This window comes from Podarcis tiliguerta (assembly GCF_965153285.1).
Source record: "Podarcis tiliguerta genome assembly, chromosome: 1".
NCBI classification, from domain to species: domain Eukaryota; kingdom Metazoa; phylum Chordata; class Lepidosauria; order Squamata; family Lacertidae; genus Podarcis; species Podarcis tiliguerta.
This window is the reverse complement of record NC_139534.1, coordinates 28,863,775-28,881,720: the sequence shown is the minus strand read 5'-3', so window position 1 is coordinate 28,881,720 and position 17,946 is coordinate 28,863,775. Positions and strand designations below refer to the sequence as shown.

The 17,946-nt window shown below is 41.9% G+C and overlaps 1 protein-coding gene across 4 annotated transcripts in view; it reads right to left on the bottom strand.

Annotated features, from left to right (window-relative positions):
* Nucleotides 1–5,501: 5,501 nt before the first annotated feature.
* Nucleotides 5,502–17,946, bottom strand: part of LOC310660336 (sodium channel protein type 1 subunit alpha) — a 107,762-nt gene continuing 95,317 nt past the window's right edge. For all 4 annotated transcript variants that reach the window (XM_083404847.1, XM_083404849.1, XM_083404848.1 and 1 more), the window contains exons 22-27: nucleotides 15,699–15,980; nucleotides 12,968–13,021; nucleotides 12,134–12,271; nucleotides 11,390–11,494; nucleotides 10,596–10,866; nucleotides 5,502–8,703 (exon numbers count right to left, since the gene is read on the bottom strand). In XM_083404847.1, coding sequence (XP_083260973.1) covers nucleotides 7,529–8,703; nucleotides 10,596–10,866; nucleotides 11,390–11,494; nucleotides 12,134–12,271; nucleotides 12,968–13,021; nucleotides 15,699–15,980 — 2,025 coding nt within the window. In that variant the 3' untranslated portion in view covers nucleotides 5,502–7,528. The remainder of the gene's footprint in view (nucleotides 8,704–10,595; nucleotides 10,867–11,389; nucleotides 11,495–12,133; nucleotides 12,272–12,967; nucleotides 13,022–15,698; nucleotides 15,981–17,946) is intronic.

Below are 17,946 nucleotides of genomic sequence, written 5' to 3'. Positions count from 1 at the left end.
GTCCTGGTTGTTTTTAAGGCAATAATAATAATAATAATTTATTATTTATATCCCGCCCTCCCCAGCCGAAGCTGGGCTCAGAGCGGCTAACAACAGTAAAATAATACAGCATTCTAAGATCAATTCATTATAAAATCAGTTCAAATCAAATTAATGGCAACCATTGCGCTAGAGTTCTGTGAGGATTACCAAAGGCAAGAAAAACAAGAGAAAATTAAGCTCCATTTCATTTGCTGGTTGTTGTTGTTGTTGTTTTAAATAGCAACAGATCCTCTTTCCAAACAAAACGAGGACAGAATACCAAATCCTGGGGTAGCAAGAAGCAATGCTTTTGTGATAGTACTCATCCATATAGTACCGCCCCCTCTCTTTTTCTGTGAGCTGCTGCCCATGATACTTTGATCAGGACATGAGTAACTGGCAGCTCTTTTAGGGGGAAGGAGGGGGGGGTACCCGTCCAGGTTGGGCTGTCTTACACTCAGCGCACGTCTCAGGCGCCAGTTTTGCAGACCCGCACGCTGGGCTCTGAGCCCGCATGCAGGAATTTCTCCTCCATTCCAACGGGAGCCGGAAATGCGGTGTTACGCGTTCCTCCTCCTCCTCCTCTCCGTGAATCAGAAGGGAAGCTCTTGAGCGCCGCCGGGGATGGGAAGGTTCGCTCGTCAACATCTTGTGTTGGCACTTGATTGGCTGGAGGTTCGCTTTTATGGAGAGGAGCGGACGCCGGAGTGAGTTTCTATTGGCTTACGCCGGAGACGGCAAAGGGGTCGTCAGAAGTCCCAGCGTTTTGCTGCAACGAAAAGCGGGCGCTCGCGCGCTCAAGTAGCAACTCTCCAGCAGCTTCAGCCAGCAACGTTCAACCCCCTCTCCTCCAACAATAGTTATACAGTTATATAGTTAGCATAGCAAGAACGAGACTGTCTTATATCACCCATCAATCTTATTGTGAATAACAAAGAGTCTTGTAACGCCTTAAAAAACGTGCTCTCTCTCTCCTCTCTTTTTTACTGCAGAAGACCAGCGCGCTACTGTTCTGATGTTGTCAGTTGTCTGATTATATTGTGAATAATTGAGCTTTGCATGGAAACACCATGTATATCACACCCATTTGACTCTAGTAGCTTAACTTTCCCGTCCTCTGTGGTCGTGTATGTAGATAAATGTACTGTATATGTGCGTGTGTTGCATGTGTTTGCATACACAAATCGCACACATAGCCAGGGGCGAATCTAGTATGAAACGAATTAAGTTTAAACTTCAGGAGGGCCCTAATCCCAGAGGGGCCCCAGGAGTGATTTTAGCCCACGTTGCTTAACAATTTTGGGTCTAGTAGACCCAATTTGAGCCGCATGACACAAACTGATGATGATGATGATGATGATGATGTATATATTTCAACAATCTGAACATTTGAGAGTCAGTAGCACAGATGTTGTTAAGGTACAGGGATCAGTCATGGAACAACCCCATGGAGGAAGAGTACAGTGGTTACCCAGACCTTGTTGCTTGTGGCGAAGGGGCCCTCATGACAGTTCAAGCTTCAGGGACCCCAGAACGTGCGTCTGCCAACTGCAGATCACCGTATAAAGAGAGATTGTCACAATAAATTACTGCATCTTTGATGTACGAAAAAGCTCACCTTGGGTGTCTTTGTTGTTGTTTTTATTGGCACAGGCTGTGGCTGGAATCCTAACCCCATGGACTTCAACAAGAATTTCTTCTGAGTAGACATGGTTAGGATCGCTCTGGAATCTCTGCTTCTCTGGAGATTATATTAATATTTAAAACCTGTTTGCACACTTCAGGCAGGCACTCGGTGCTGACCATTGCACATAATGCACACAGTAGAAAGCCGAGTGAATGGATCACCCCTCACCTCTCGAGCCAAGCACAAATACACAAACACCCACACAATCCTTTCACTGCTCTGTAAAAGGGAGAGAATGTTAATAGAACACTGAAAAAACAAGGGTTTTACAAGCACATCAACATAATGTTTCTGTGGTAAGTGGCTAGCTATAGCAGTACTTGCCTCTGGTAGCTCAGTTGTTTAGGGCGTGGTGCTGATGAAGCCAAGGTTGCAGGTTCAATCCCCATAAGGAACAACTGCATATTCCTGCATTGCAGGGGGTTGGATCCTCAAGGTTCCTTCGAACTCTCTGATTCTACAATTCTGTATTCCAACCATAGTTATGGGTGAGTTTAGGAGGTGCATTTGACAACAGCATATGGACATTACAACCACAGTCTACTACAATATTATATAATATAATATATTAAGTGAATCCCATGAAATCAAACATCCATACTGGATGTTTATTGTGCTCAGCATAGGCATGCTCTGTTCATGCACTTTATACATGGCACCTGCGTGAACAAAACATCATTTCAGTTGTTATTCTGGGCAGTAATGGCTTGTATAGCCCAGGGGTCAGCAAACTTTTTCAGCAGGGGGCCGGTCCACTGTCCCTCAGACCTTGGGGGGGCAGTATATTTTTTTTGGGGGGGGGCACGAATTCCTGTGCCCCATAAATAACCCAGAGATGCATTTTAAATAAAAGCACACATTCTACTCATGTAAAAACACCAGGCAGGCCCAACAAATAACCCAGAGGTGCATTTTAAATAAAAGGACACATTCTACTCATGTTAAAACATGCTGATTCCCAGATCGTCCATGGGCCAGATTTAGAAGGCGAATGGGCCGGATCTGGCCCCTGGGCCTTAGTTTGCCTACCCATGCTATAGCCATTCCCTTTCCTACACCCTCAGTCGCCTCTCTAGGAATCAACTATTGCTTTAGTGTTTGCCTTTCCAAATAGCATTGCCCTTATATTTATGCATATTTCCCCCCTCTCTCTTTCTGCCCCCCCCCCCAACTGCAGCAGGGGGCAGTCATGATCATGAGTGCTGAAAGGCTGTGGGGGGAGGATTGAATATATAATGGCCCCAATGAAAATCTCTCTCTATTTCATACCTCGTCCTGAGACACATCTGGCACTCGAGTCAACAAACTGCTCCACTGACTTGAATGCAGAAACAAAACAACATTGTAAACAAGATGAGTATAATCATGCTCTGAGTACACGCATGGCCACTTTATCTTTTTTCTGCTTCCTTTTCCCCCTCACAGCCACAGTCCATCCAAATAAGCAATATATAAGAAGTTACAAGATCCAGTTTTACATCAATATTAATAAATCTTTTCGTAAGAAAAATAAAGGTAGAATCTTGGATTTCACACCATTTGTTCTGGGAAGTGCTTGCGGGGCGGGGGGATATAAACCATGAGGTGGGAACCTTTATCTGCTGAGGAATGCATTCTGGCTATTGGTCTTTTGCTGCTGTAGATCTTTTAACAATTCTTTAACCGCTTGATGGTTGCCTGTTGTTTATGATTATTTTAATTTTGTGATTCTGTACTATACTGTATTTTATGCATTTTGTATAATTTGTTGCTATTGAGATGCTCACATAACAGGCGGCGTGCACGCGTTTGAAAAAATTAGAAACGAAAGGGTGGAATGCATGTACTTACTTGTCTAAGTGTACAAATTATTATCATTATTACTTGATCATCAGATGGTGCTGAAAAACAGCCTTCTCCATCAAACAGTGATTGGCTGTCAATAGTGCAAACAGCGCTGACCACCTGATTAGCTGACCACTGTGGGTGAGACTCTTGATCCAGCGCTGTGGAAATTGAATACAAAATCTCTGGTACTGGATGCAGGAGCCATAATCCTGGCACTCAGCCCAAAAATGTCTCCCATGGGTAATTTTCTCAGAATGAACTCTTGTTCATATCAATGGAACTTTGTTCCACGCAAGTGTGCTTGAAATCACTACTTAGTTATGTTCCTATTTACATCAGTGTCCGGCATTGGCTTGTTGAGGAAAAGTGGTGGGTTACGCCTGCCCAAGAGACCCCCAGGGAGGGTTGCCATGTGTCCTCTTTTTCCAGGATACGTCCTCTTTTCCAGTTTTGGTTGCCATATGTCCTTTTTTTCCCCTTGACATGTCCTCTTTTTCAGAATTAAAATTTTTGTCTGGGCAGATTTCTAAAGTTTGGCAAAATGTCTGGGTTTTTTGTTTGTTTTTGTTTACAGTAACTGAAGAATTTTTTCCCAGTGTATTAGACTCAGATCTGAGGCACTTGGCTATGCTAGTCTGCAGCAGAGAATCACAACAGAGCAGCATCTTAAACTAACTACATACTGTATAAATCCATTCTCTTGTGGCCGAACTAAAAGGACACTGGCTCAGCTACAAGATCCTGGAGAAGGAGTCTGGGAGGGCAAGAGTTAACATCCCCCTGCCCTTAAGAAAAGTCCATATGTACATGTTAACATAGCTGTCAACATTTCCCTTTTTTAAAGGGAAATTCCGTTATTCTGAATAGGATTCCTTGCAAGAAAAGGGAAAAGTTGACAGCTATGCATGTTAAACAGTTTAATAAATTGTTCCGTGCACACTTACGTTCACAAAGATGTGAACATGAGCCAAAAGACTTTCATGTGGCAAGTGAGGGAGCAATATGTATTGCTATTATTTTGTTGTCGAAAGTTAAGAACATTGCTACTAGCAAAACATCACAGTTTCCATAGCCTGCACATAGTAGGGGTATTTAAAACGTGAGTTGTCAAAGCAATCCGTAGTTATCAGTCAGCAAATGTGTCCTCTTTTTTGGTCTTCAAAATATGCAAAGCCTAACACAGAAGGATGACTTAGACCCTGGATTGTGGTGGTGGGACACTGGAGAGCAGTCTGGGGAAGGGACGATCTGGGAAGTGCTAGAAGCAGGAGGTTTGAGCAATCGGGGCGGGGGGGGGGGTCAGAAGAAAGAGGCTCTTCCAGGGCAGGGCTGGAGGCTGAGAGTCACAGTGTCAGTGCAGACTCAGAGAGAGAAGTCAGAGGTTGCCAATGCTACCCGGTAGCAGGACAGTCCCAGTTCTGCTGGCCCTCCCCTCCTCCCCCCCCCCCCCTGCTGGAGGAGACTCCTGCACATTGCTGAGCAATAGGCCAGACAGGCCCAGAAGAGGCGCTCACTCCCTTGATACAGCTTTTGTCTGCTTGCTGGGTGGGGATCTTGAGTGAGAAGTTAGAGAGAAAAGGCAGGACCAGTGGTCAGTTTCAGCAACATCTCCAACTAGAGCTAAAGGACCTCTGCTGTTTTGTTACTTTCTGTGAACAAAAGCTAATTGCCTTTCACGTCTCAGGTTCTTTCCTGCTCTGTGGGTGACTTGTGCTTGCCTGACAGCTCCTTGACAATCAGAGGTTGCAATTCATTTTGTCCTAGATACGAAAAGTAGCCGAGGAAATTACAATAAAAAATTAATCTTTATTATTTTGCACATTAGTAATGATGTATAGCATTATTTAGGATATTAGTAGCATTTCCTGCATGCAGTTCACCAATACAGTATAAGTTGATTGTTTATTAAAAGAAATAATCTATATTTAACATATCCCATGTAAGAAACATAAAACGTCCTGATGTGTTTGGTTATATAATTCTGCTAATTTTTTTTCTTCTGTGAAAAAATACTGTGGACCCAAGATATATTTGTAACAGTTCTATTAAAGCATGAGTCAAATGAACAAACACAGTCCGCGTAAATAAAAACAGGAAAAGAACATGGTTCTGTGAAAGAAAAAGGCTACATTTTCCGATGCAGGCACTGCTAGAGATTTAAAATAAAAACATTGCATCCTCTTCCAAGTGCAAAGAATTGCTGGAAGCAAGCGAACTGTGAATCTTTCCTTCACAAATAATTTAATTATTGCACCTTGAAAATGTTTGCAAATACAATTTTAAAAAGCAGAAAGCTACAATTACCCGTCTCTTCTTCGTTTCTTATTTTCTGAAGTTCTTCCGTGAGAAAGTGCTATGGACAGAATGTAAGCCAAAAGGCTGCAACGTCAACCTCAAGATAAAATTCATTTCTCATTTTTATGTACATAATGCTCAAAAATAAAACAAACATGATTTTTATTTTTTTTACAATATTTATATTTGCTTATAAAATTCTAACCACATTATTTTCAACAGGTTTAGCAGTTTGCAACATGTCTGTACAGTCTGGCTATACATCAGATTGGTTTTCACTTCAAATTTAAAAATGTCAAACAGAAAGAAAGAACCTCTCAAGGAGCTGCAAATATTGCTTAATGATATGAGGGGATGAGGTCTTGTTGAACACTTTATTTTCCACTTTACCTCTGACGTATGGCTTCCCATATTTAAGATTCTGGACACTTGAAGGAAGAGCAGCATAGGCAATATAAACATGCACTGATAGGATCCAAACTATCTATAATGGTACAGAATACATTGTTTTTACCTGTTGAAAGCTTGCACACTAAACCTATTGTGGTACATATTTGATGCAATAAATGTGCTCAGGTCGTTATTCATTTGCTCAAACATGCACCACAGGTAAAATTACTATTTACACAACAGAGGGCTCTTCATTGAACACGTACGTTGGCAACCTGGCTGAGAGCTGAAGATGGCTAAACAATACTGCAGGATGAAGCGGAACAAATTCATAAAGGGGTTTTTGGTCAGTTCAGTTGTTTCTTTTTTTTCTCGTTTCTTTTTTAAGGGCACATTGCCTTGAATACACCATACAGGGAAAAATAATTGACACAGAGATAGAAACAGCGACTCCCGACTCCAGCTCTAGCTGAGATTTAATTGCCGGTGCAAAAATAATCCGTCTTGTTTTGCTCTGGTGAGTTTGAGGGGACTTTAGAGGCATTTAAACACTTGCCCGAATGCAACACAACATGAAACACGTTTGTTAAAGCACCTCAGAACGGAGTATTCCCTCGCAGTTTTAACAAGAGTTGTTAAAAACTCGTTGCTCTTGGTGGACGTAATGTTTTCCCCCCATGCATGATCTATAAGAAGTGCAGCATGCCCCCATGCAAATCATTTTGGTGTGCATATAAGAGAGTCATATAATAGAACGCCTGGTCCTCATACCGACAAAGTAGTACTTACCCCCTCTCCCCAGCATAAACCCCATTTACAAAAATAGTCACAATGTGTGAATAAAAAGAAAGAAAGGAAGGAAGGAAGGAAAGGAAAGGAATCCACCAACACAGATTTCGTAAAAAGATGACAAATGTGGCAGTTGAAATGGATATACTTACTGACTGTACTAAGTGTTCTATGTTTTAACACACACACAAATTAGTGTTCCCCCCCTCCCAACCCCTTTTACTGGTCCCTACAGTCTGATTAGCCATTTTTTCCTCTCCTCTTCAGCAGTGTCAGCTGGTAATGAAAACAGGAACCTCCTGTCATGCTTCCCATAGTTTATATATAGTCACATTTTAACGACGAGGGGTTTCTGTCTTGTTATAGGCACTGACCTTAAAGAATACAGTATATTTGTAAAAACTGTCTGTTTGGCATATACCGCCTAGAGGAGTCCTGTTGACACAACTACATTACTCACACAGGCTGTAAACAATTTGTCACCCAATCAGTTTTTTGTTTTTGTTTTAAACTGGCGCTTTACTTTTTCTTCTGTACATCTTTACCTTCTTTTTCGTGTTTTTCTTCAATGGGCTTGGTTACGCGGTCGTAGGATGGTGGACAAAGAGCAGTGGACATGGTCAGGTCTGTTTTTTCTGTGTAAGAGTTTTCATTGATCTTGTCAATGAGAATTTCATCCTTGAGACGTTGGCCCGCCCCTCCTTCTAATTTATTTTTATTATATACAAAGGAAGCTTGGTGTATTGTCTGTCTTAGGCGATAACGCCTGTAAGCCCGCTGAATGATGACAGCGGACAACTCCTCTTGTTTACGTTTCAATGTAGTTGTGATGGGCTCGTAGGAGGCCTTGGAAGGGTTGGATTGCATAAAGCGGTCCTCCATCTGTATGCGGAGAGCATCCATCTCTCCGCTCTCCCCGAGGACGCGCTTCGTAAAAGCAAACAAGATGTCAAGGCAGTGAATTCTGTCACCACTTACCATGGGTAGATCCATCGCAATAAGCTGAACCTTGTTGGGTTTTGGTAAATGAAGAGGAGGTTCCAGAGCGGCTGCAAACTCCGAGAGTTTTTCAAATTCCATAAACTGGGTTGCATCTGGGTCAAACTTTTCCCAGACTTCATAGAACATCTCAAAGTCGTCCTCGCTCAAAGGCTCAGCACTTTCTTCGGTCGCCACACCAAAGTTCTCCAGAATGACAGCGATGTACATGTTTACTACAACTAAAAATGATATGATGATATAGCTGACAAAGAAGAAGATCCCAACGGAAGGATTGCCACAATCTCCTTTGACTGAGCTTCCAGGGTGGTCTTTTTTAGGGTCACAGTCTGGTGGCCCACTGTTGAGAATGGGAGCTAGCAACCCATCCCAGCCAGCAGAGGTGGTGATCATGAAGAGGCAGATCATGCTGTTGCCAAAAGTTTCAAAGTTGAACATGTCATCAATGCCCACTTCTCTCTTCACGTAGGCAAAGTTGGACATTCCAAATATAGCGTAGATGAACATGACCAGGAAAAGGAGAAGACCGATGTTGAACAAGGCAGGGAGAGACATCATCAAGGCAAAAAGCAGAGTGCGGATCCCTTTAGCACCCTTGATGAGACGCAGGATTCGACCTATCCTGGCAAGTCGGATCACTCGGAACAAGGTGGGCGACACAAAGTATTTTTCAATAATCTCTGCTAGGAACATACCTGTTAAAAATACAATTAAGCAATAGTCTTAGGGCTAATTGTTTATCAATGCCAATGTCCTGCCTTGACTTACCTGTGCACTTTAAGGAGCTTTCAGTGACAAAGTCTGCAATCCTATGCACAATGACTCAGAAGTAAATCTCATTGAACAAAGCAACCCTTATTTCTGAATAAACATGCATAGGAATGGGCTGTAAACTGCCAGGTTTCCGACTTTATGGCAGTGTGCAGTAACAACTCAAGAATGCTAGAAGTCAACTTTTATATTTTATAGAACACATAGAAAATTATGTCATCTAAGCCTTTCTAGATTCATTCATCTTAACCTATTGTTATTTGAAATCTAAATCAAGCAGCACATCTGGGAGTAACCAATTTAAATATAACACATTAGGCAATAGTTGGCTTATGCAGTTGTCAGAAATGGAACAAAGGCACTTTGGATACTAGAAGACAGTGATAACCAACAGAAACATACCTTATCAAGGTAATAAACAATGCCGAGGCTCCTGCCCTATGGAGCAGGCAAGCCTGCTGGGCTGACATTAAAGGAGGATGGTGGCTGTTTCCATTCAACTTAGCAACTTCTTGGTTCCCCCTGACAGCTGAGCTGGATGGGTTGCTGCATCCCCACTAGATCTGGCCCTAACTAGCAGGCCGAATGAGTTGGCCACCTCAGCAGCAGATGCTGCAAAATGAGGAGTGGCAATAGGTACTGGTGGACAAAGCTACCATATGTGTGTCAGGCAGCCAGTGGCAGAGCAACATGCTGCAGTCCCCAGAGTGGAGAACAGGCAGGGGCATGGCTGGCACGCGTCCCTGGAGGGCACGGTGCACGGCACGCATCCTGGGGGGAGGCCGCGATGGCACCCTTTCCCCAAATGGTACCCGGTGCGCTCACCCTGCCCCCCTCAGTACACCAGTGCAGGCAGCCTGTTCTCCACCCTCATAGGCTAGGCTAGTGCCCTCAGGTGTAGTGCAAAACATTGCCCCATCTCCAGTGTTGACATACAAATCAGCTGCTACTCTAGTGAAGTTCTTTACATAGTGGGGTGGTGGTAGTGGTTGCTATTTTCACCTTTGCTTCAAGCAACAGCAGGTCTTGGGCCAGTCCCGGTTCCCACATATAGAGGCAAATGGGTTATTCATCAAAAACATTTTCCTTTTCATCATTTCTTTAAGGACTTGTAAATTATAGCCTTTTGGGGAGTATTGGTTTGTAGATTGTGTAAGAATGAACTTACAAAACATATCCTCTTTTTTTTTTAAGCTGCTTGTGTGATTTTTGTTTCCCACCCACCCTTCCAATGTGCTTAACCAAATATACTTACCATGCTACTAAAAATAAAAACAGGGTGAGGAAAACCCCCCTGTGTTGGAATGATTTCGGCCCACAGGAGGACTCCCAAAAGTGGAATATGTGACTCACCATCTTTTGGGGATATTTTCCTAAGAAAGAAACCTGGGGGCAAGGGGAGATGCCACAGTCTCCAAAGTGGGAAGATAAATATGCAGGGATTTTCTAACCAAATATATTGGTGGGTGTGAGAGTACCAGTCTTTACTGAATAGCGAGGGGGCCAAGACAGAAAGAAGAGGAAAACCCTGCTTACTGAGATCTAGCAATTTGAGATTTCAACCTGTCTGGAATTTCCCTCATTGGATGAAATGGATACAAGCTACCTGTATCATCACAGACACAGATAAATCTTTTTTTGCACATTTGTCAAACATATTCAGAAACGATCGTGATCCATATGACACAATTACAGAAGATGCAACTAGGAATCAAAGTGGATGAGCAACTGAAAACAGCGAAAGAAATAAAGGAACATTTGAAGCACCTTAATATAGTTTTGACATTTGCCTTGCTTTGTTTAGAACGGGCCTTACCTACAATGGAGAGGATGACAACCACAAAATCAAAAATGTTCCATCCAATGGTGAAATAATAATAGCGCAGGGAAATTAGTTTCAAGACACATTCTCCAGTGAAAAGGACTATGAAGATCAGATTAATCCGGTACAGAATATCTTCCATTTCTTTACTTTGGTCATCTGTTTCAACCATCATGGTGATCATATTAAGGCAGATGAGAATCATAATACTGATGTCAAATACTTGTCTTGTCACAAAATCAAAGACCATGCCTTGATATTTGTTCTGAGGTATAAAGAAGAGATATTAAATCAGTTAAGGCTCTGGTGTGCACACTGCTAGATTACAACTTAATTAATAACATATATAGATATAGACACACACAATAAAAACATAGCGAAACGTCAAACAAAAACTTTTCAGTACAGGACTACCTTCAGATGTCTTTAGAAGTACAAATAGTTTGCACATATGCATGCCCAATGTTGGGAAAGATTGAGGGCACAAGGAGAAGGGGACGACAGAGGACGAGATGGTTGGACAGTGTTCTCGAAGCTACCAAAATGAGTTTGACCAAACTGCAGGCGGCAGTGGAGTGCCTGGAGTGCTCTGGTCCATGGGGTCATGAAGAGTCAGACACAACTAAACGACTAAACAACAACAACATGCATGCTCCAAACCAAGTAAAACAAACTCACTTAAATGTATTCAAATATTGATTGCTCTCTCCAATTTACAGAAAGCTTAAACTCACTTCTCATTTGCTGTTTTTAAAATGAATCTTTCAATCTAGAATAGTCTCACTTACCCCTGGTCTAGGAATAGGCTTTTGAGGCTTTTTAGACCCCAACTTTTTCATTGCATTGTAGTACTTTTTCTGTTCTTCTGTCATAAAGATATCTTGACCTCCAAAGTAAGGGCATAACATGAAAAATGGTTATAATCACATTCTCATAGATGGCCTATACACTTACTTGTATTTTTTCCATATTCATAATCAAATGAAAAACAAATATGGGGCTTAATTGGTTTTTACAATGAGGTTCTTCCAAATTTTCCAGCGATGCCAGTAAAAGGTGATACCCTTTAAATGGTTGTGCCCATTTACTGATTGTAGAATAAGAATTTTAATTTAAGCTCAATTCAGTAAGAATGGAAGATTTTATGTAGAAATTGGGTAGGGAAATTGTGGCTTTCCATATATTTCCCAGGTAGCACAGCTAATGGTTGGTGTGATGGGATTTGTAGTCCAGCAACATCTGAAGGAGCACAGATTACCCACCCCCAGTATAAACCTTAACTGCCCCTGCATTCTGAGAGGAGGTGTGGTCCACCACTAGACCACTCCATAGGAACTTCTTTCCAATGACCAAACATTGCAGCTCTTCAATGTTTTGCAAGGTAATGTTCTCTCCCAAACGGCCCTGAATATGTATAGGTTTCTCCACTTTTCCCTTTAAAAGTCAGAGCAACTATTTCGTTTAATCGGTTCACATGATTTATCCAAAGTTTATGACGTGAGCTTTAAAGGTAACGCAGGTAAAATACTTATCTTCTTTTTTTGCTGATTGAAGTTATCAATGATGACGCCAATGAATAGATTCAGGGTGAAGAATGACCCAAAGATTATGAAGATAACAAAGTAAAGGTACATATAAAGGTTGTCTTCATACTTAGGCTGCTGTAGTACCTACAAAGTAAGCGAAATGATTGTGAAACCTCAACATGGTTTATTTCAAAAAAGCTTGCAAGTTGGCATCAAGACAACTCTGGACCCCTCCAGATGTGTGAATGTGTGTGTTTTGGCAGGTGTATAACTGAACATGTCAATGATGTAGTAATAGAGCATTAGTGACGAATTTATACGGGGGCACCAACACACCTTATTAGTTCTGTGATGCTTCCCCAATTGCCACCTGGAGGGGCACTCTTGCACTCCAGCACAACAAAAGCAATACAATGCTACCAGATGCCCCCACCGTTTGTGGTATGAAACAGGTGCAGGATTGTGTACAGACACCACCATAAGTACAAATGATCATAAAAGCACAATGCAAAACCACTTCCGGAGAGTCCCATAGCAATGCTCTATCTTCACTTTAATGGTCAGCATGCCTGGAATTCTTTATGTTACGATGACAATGGTATTTCTTGTACCCCGCCCATCTTTAATAATGATAATGATAATAAACTTCTTGTACCCTGCCCTCTGCCTGGTTTACCCCAGCCACTCTGGGCAGCTTGCAGCAAAGTATAAAGGAACACAAACCAATTAGGGTGCTGTTTAATTTGAACATAATCCATGTTCACATTAATGTTATCCTCAAGCGCATTTCATCAGCAGAATTCTAGAGTCTTTGTGCGGCAAAGAATGCAAAGTACTTACATTTCTTGAATCAATCGCTGCATACATAATGTCCATCCATCCTTTAAATGTAGCCTGCGTCAAGAAAATATTTTAAACATAAAACTCTGAACTCACAGCCGTGCTCAGTGTCTTGTACCAGAGTTACCAAAAGGAAATGCTTTACATTTACATATGCTATAACTATGGACTAAAGTAAAGGGGGAGCTGTTCAAGCTTTCAGTGGGCTTGATCCTGCCATGCAGTGGAATCCTATACCGGTCAAAAGTAAGTTCCGTTAAGTTCAAAGAGACTCGCTGACAAGCAATCATTGCCTCCAATGGGAATAAGCCCAATTGACTCTATGGAACTCATTCTGAGTGGACATGCAAAGGATCGTGGTGTAAATTTGTTAAGCTTCATTTCCCATGAAATGAAATTGGTCCCAACTAAATCAAATTGGCATGATGGTCATGACTTGGCTTAAGTCCCACTGATTTCAAGGAGGCCTAACTTAGTCCTGCTCCAGCTGATACAGTTAAGAAAATTCAGAAGCAAACAAAGGTTTCAGTATTTCAGTTCATTATACAAAGCACAGATACAAAAGATGATACCTTTGGCAATATGGAAATAAGGTACTTTAATGTATCCTAAGATATAACAGGCTCATAAAGAACTTAATCCCCCCCCCCCCCAGCATTTCTACTACAATGATACTTATTATCATAGGAGCAAATTCCTAGAGGCTGAGGTCCTTTCATCCCTCCATAAAATATTTGAGGGGGCTGCCCCCCCCCAAGTTGATGGGCATTGCCATTGAAATTGTGTGGGTGCATTGCGTCTTGTGATCAGTGATGCAGGGTGGGGCTTAACTGCCCCACTTCAAATATTTAATTCAAGTTGACAGCCCTGCTTATTATGCATGTTAATTACCGTATTTTTCACTCGATAAGACGCACCAGACCACAAGACGCACCTAGTTTTTGGAGGAGGAAAACAAGAAAAAATATATTCTGAATCTCAGAAGCCAGAACAGCAAGAGGGATTGCTGTGCAGTGAAAGCAGCAATCCCTCTTGCTGTTCTGGCTTCTGGGATAGCTGTGCAGCCTGCATTCGCTCCATAAGACACACACACATTTCCCCTTACTTTTTAGGAGGGTAAAAGTGAGTCTTATAGAGCAAAAAATACGGTAACTTGCTGTGCAAGCAGAAATCCTTGCAGGGATAGAACGATTTCCTTTGCACCATGCTGGATTCCACTCACAGTGTTCAATGGGACTGCCTCCCCTGTAGGTAGGATAATTATTCTCACCTACATGCCCGCTGCCCGTTCTAATGCAGAAGAGTCCATGCTACCAAAGAAGGAAATCTAGATGCCTCATTTATTTATTTATTGTAGGTTGGTGAGCAATTACAACACTCTAAAGAACTATACTTGGGATGTGGGTGGCGCTGTGGGTTAAACCACAGAGCCTAGGATTTGCCTACTTGTCAAAGTGCAAGTAGATAAATAGCTACCGCTCTGGCAGGAAGGTAAACGGCATTTCCGTGCACTGCTCTGGTTCACCAGAAGCGGCTTAGTCATGCTGGCCACATGACCCGGAAGCTGTACACCGGCTCCCTCGGCCAATAAAGCGAGATGAGCGCCGCAACCCCAGAGTCGGTCACGACTGGACCTAATGGTCAGGGGTCCCCTTTACCTTTACCTTAAAGAACTATACTTAAAGGACTGGTGTTTTTTAAAGAAATGTCAGCTTCTTGTTATATACTATCCAACCATATTCACTGATTTCACAAAAATACAACTACAATTTTTATTCTTAACCAGTGCCACTAGCGTTTATGCTTATAGTCCTTGTTCAGATGATCCCAGCTACAAAGCACTAATCTAAATAAATGACTAGGAGAATTACGCATGTCAACTCTCTCTATGAAAGATGTTTCCTAAGATTCTTTAGCAGCATATTTGAGCATCACCTTGTAGCTTGACCAAGAAATAAACCCCTGGGTAGGGCTATGCAGAATAAGAGGTGGGACCAGTGGCATAGCATGCGGAGGGCAAAGGGGTGGTTGCCCCGGATGCTAAATGGTTAGGGACACAAAATTTCAACACCAGGTGCTGCCTCACTACAGCTGCGCACTTCTGTTGCTGGGCTCCATTGAAAACGGCTTCCCCATGCAAACCAAGAAGTGACCTCTCCAGACAACAGGACAACTCTTCTTTTCTTATCTCAGCAGCTGCGATCTTCTGGGTGACGCAGATGGCGATAGGCAGTTGAAAGCTCATGCATACTCCATCTGTTTCCTTCCCTCCCTAATGGCTCTGGGCACTGGCAACCCACATTATGCCACTGGGAGGGTCTACAATTCTATACTAAGTTGTGAGAACTGAATGGGACTGACTTCTGAACAGACATCATATCATATCATAAATATATCACTTTCCTCCAAGGAGCTGAAGATGGTGTATGCGTCTTTTCCACTTTTATGCTCACTGTAAAGTAGGTTAGTTTGAGAGTTGGCAAATAGCTAATGAGCGCCCAGAAGGTGAAGCTGGATCTCCCGAGACCTAGTCCCACAGCCTCAAAGTAACATTTTAGGCTACCTTCATTTTATATTCTGGCAGTCTACAGTGATTCCATGACCCTCTCACCACCGAATTCCTAGCAAATTCCTATGAGCCTGATCAGACTGTAAATGACAAAATAGTTGAACCAACTTTTTATTGTACACTAAGTAAACAAGAAGTAGTCTGTAAAGAGTGTTCACTTACTACTTGCAGTAAAGAAAGATACCCAAATCCCACATTATCAAAGTTAACTTTCACGTTTTTCCATCTGGCGGTTTCATTTCTTTGAATGAGCTCCTCACACTGACTCTTATTGTAAACTTCTTCGATTGTGAACATGTCACCAGTTGTGGTATTAATGCAGTGGTAGAACTTGCCAGCAAACAAGTTTACTCCCATGATGCTGAAAATTAGCCAGAATATAAGACAAACGAGAAGCACGTTCATGATGGATGGAATCGCTCCTAGAAGGGCATTCACAACCACCTAATACACAAATACAGGAGGGGGGGGGGAAGAGTATAAGAATACTTACAGCAATAACATAATCACTCTGTTGCACCAATGCATAATTTTTCTGTTTTATTTTATTTTTTTAGAGTGAATTATTAAATTGCTAATCACAATTTTGATTGCAACAGAGTCCCTATTTTAAAGAAAACTTTCACATATGCAACAACATCAAAGATGAGAAAACTAAAATACTTAAATAAAAGTAAAAACTAAAAAACCTGATAATAGTAACATGAAGATTGTTGATCTCTGTAAAAAAAGAGATATATGTTAAAATACTAATACAGAAAATGAAAATATAAACTGAAATGATTGTATAATTTCTTTAAAACTAAAAACACAAAATGTCAATAATGTTATCAAAGAGAATTATTCAAGATTAGTATATATATATATATATATATCTTGTACAGTTAACCATGCATTATTATTACAAAGATTAATTTCTTTGCAGAAGAAAGCCAGACAGTTTTGCAATATGTGCTTATTTAAATAATCACATAGTTTATTTCAAGCTCCAGTCTTTATTGAGAAAATGAATCTATTTTCAGTTTAAACATTTTGTTTAAAAATGAATGAATGAAAAATTCGTATGTCCTTATAGCTAAGTGTTTAATTAAAGTATCAAAAACATTTAGACACATTGGACTCCTTGTCTAAATCAAGAAACGTCTTACTTTATTGACTGCAATACATCTGTAAGTTTACTGGGAAGAATGCTATCAAGAAGCCTAAGAGGTTAACAAGCCTAAGATCCCTTGAGTGGAGTTCCACTCGTGGAAAGGTCACTCCCTCTGCAGTCTCCTAGATATCTACTCCAGGGGTCCAAGGGGGCAGACTGGGGGAATCTGTGAATATTCACTCTCCACCTTATGTTAGTGGGAGCCCCTGTTGGCTCAAAGGACCTTCCAGAAACAGAATGACACCTATAGATCCAACCCAAGGTTTCTTTCCTCTCCAAAATTGCTACACTGTTTTGGGGGGACGGGGACGGTGGAGAGGTTATTAATATTTAAATGTGGAATACACTTCCTTTTCAGCATTAATTAGCATGGTTGTACTCCAACATGTAGGCACACAGAACAACTACAACTTTATTTGAGGAACCCTCTCCAAAAACCCCAATCCTACTGAACGGGTCTTTGGCAGAGAAAGAGAGAGAGGGTTCCTGACCACCATCGTTTTTCTAATTGATGGGATTTAACTTTTCCCCCAAGAGGGCTCTTCATGCACAGTCCACAATCCATAGATCAATGGATTGAGCAGCAGAACTACACAAGCAGGACCTATTTGTGGCTTCATAACCAGGGAGGGATACGCATGCAGAAAAAACCTGTAACTGGATCAGGGAGATATGTGCTTTGTTTACAATTAGAGAGTTTTTTAATGCATGTTCCCGGCATCAGTCACTTTCAGAGGAATGAGCAATGGAGGCCTGGTTTGCAAGTCTCGTTAAACCATCGTTAAAATAAAACCACAGTTTGCTGCAAATGTGCAGAGTTCTGGTGCGGCGCTGGGAAACAAGCTTGCCCAAAACAATCTTTGGTTACCACTTGTGGTTTCTTTAGAGAGAAACAAACCAACGTGAGCCCAGGTTTGATTGCAACCCTGCCTAGGCTTTGTTTCCCGGCAGCACGGCAGCAGAAGAGGAGAAACGCTTGTGATTTAGCTCGTTACACACAAGCCATGGTTCATTTCAACAATGGTTTGACCACAACGTGATGTGCAAACTGTGTTGCGCTTTTTGCAAAGCCTCGCTGACTGTAAAAATACCAAGGAACAACCAGAGCAGGCCCTCAGAACCTGGTCCAAATGCAAGTTATGAAGTTGGGGGGGGGTGTCCTTGGAGCTCACAAGGCTGTTTAGAAAGCTCCTTTCCCAACTTAGACAGTTGTGCATGGCAGCAGTGGCGTAGCGTGGGGGGTGCAGGGGGGGCCGG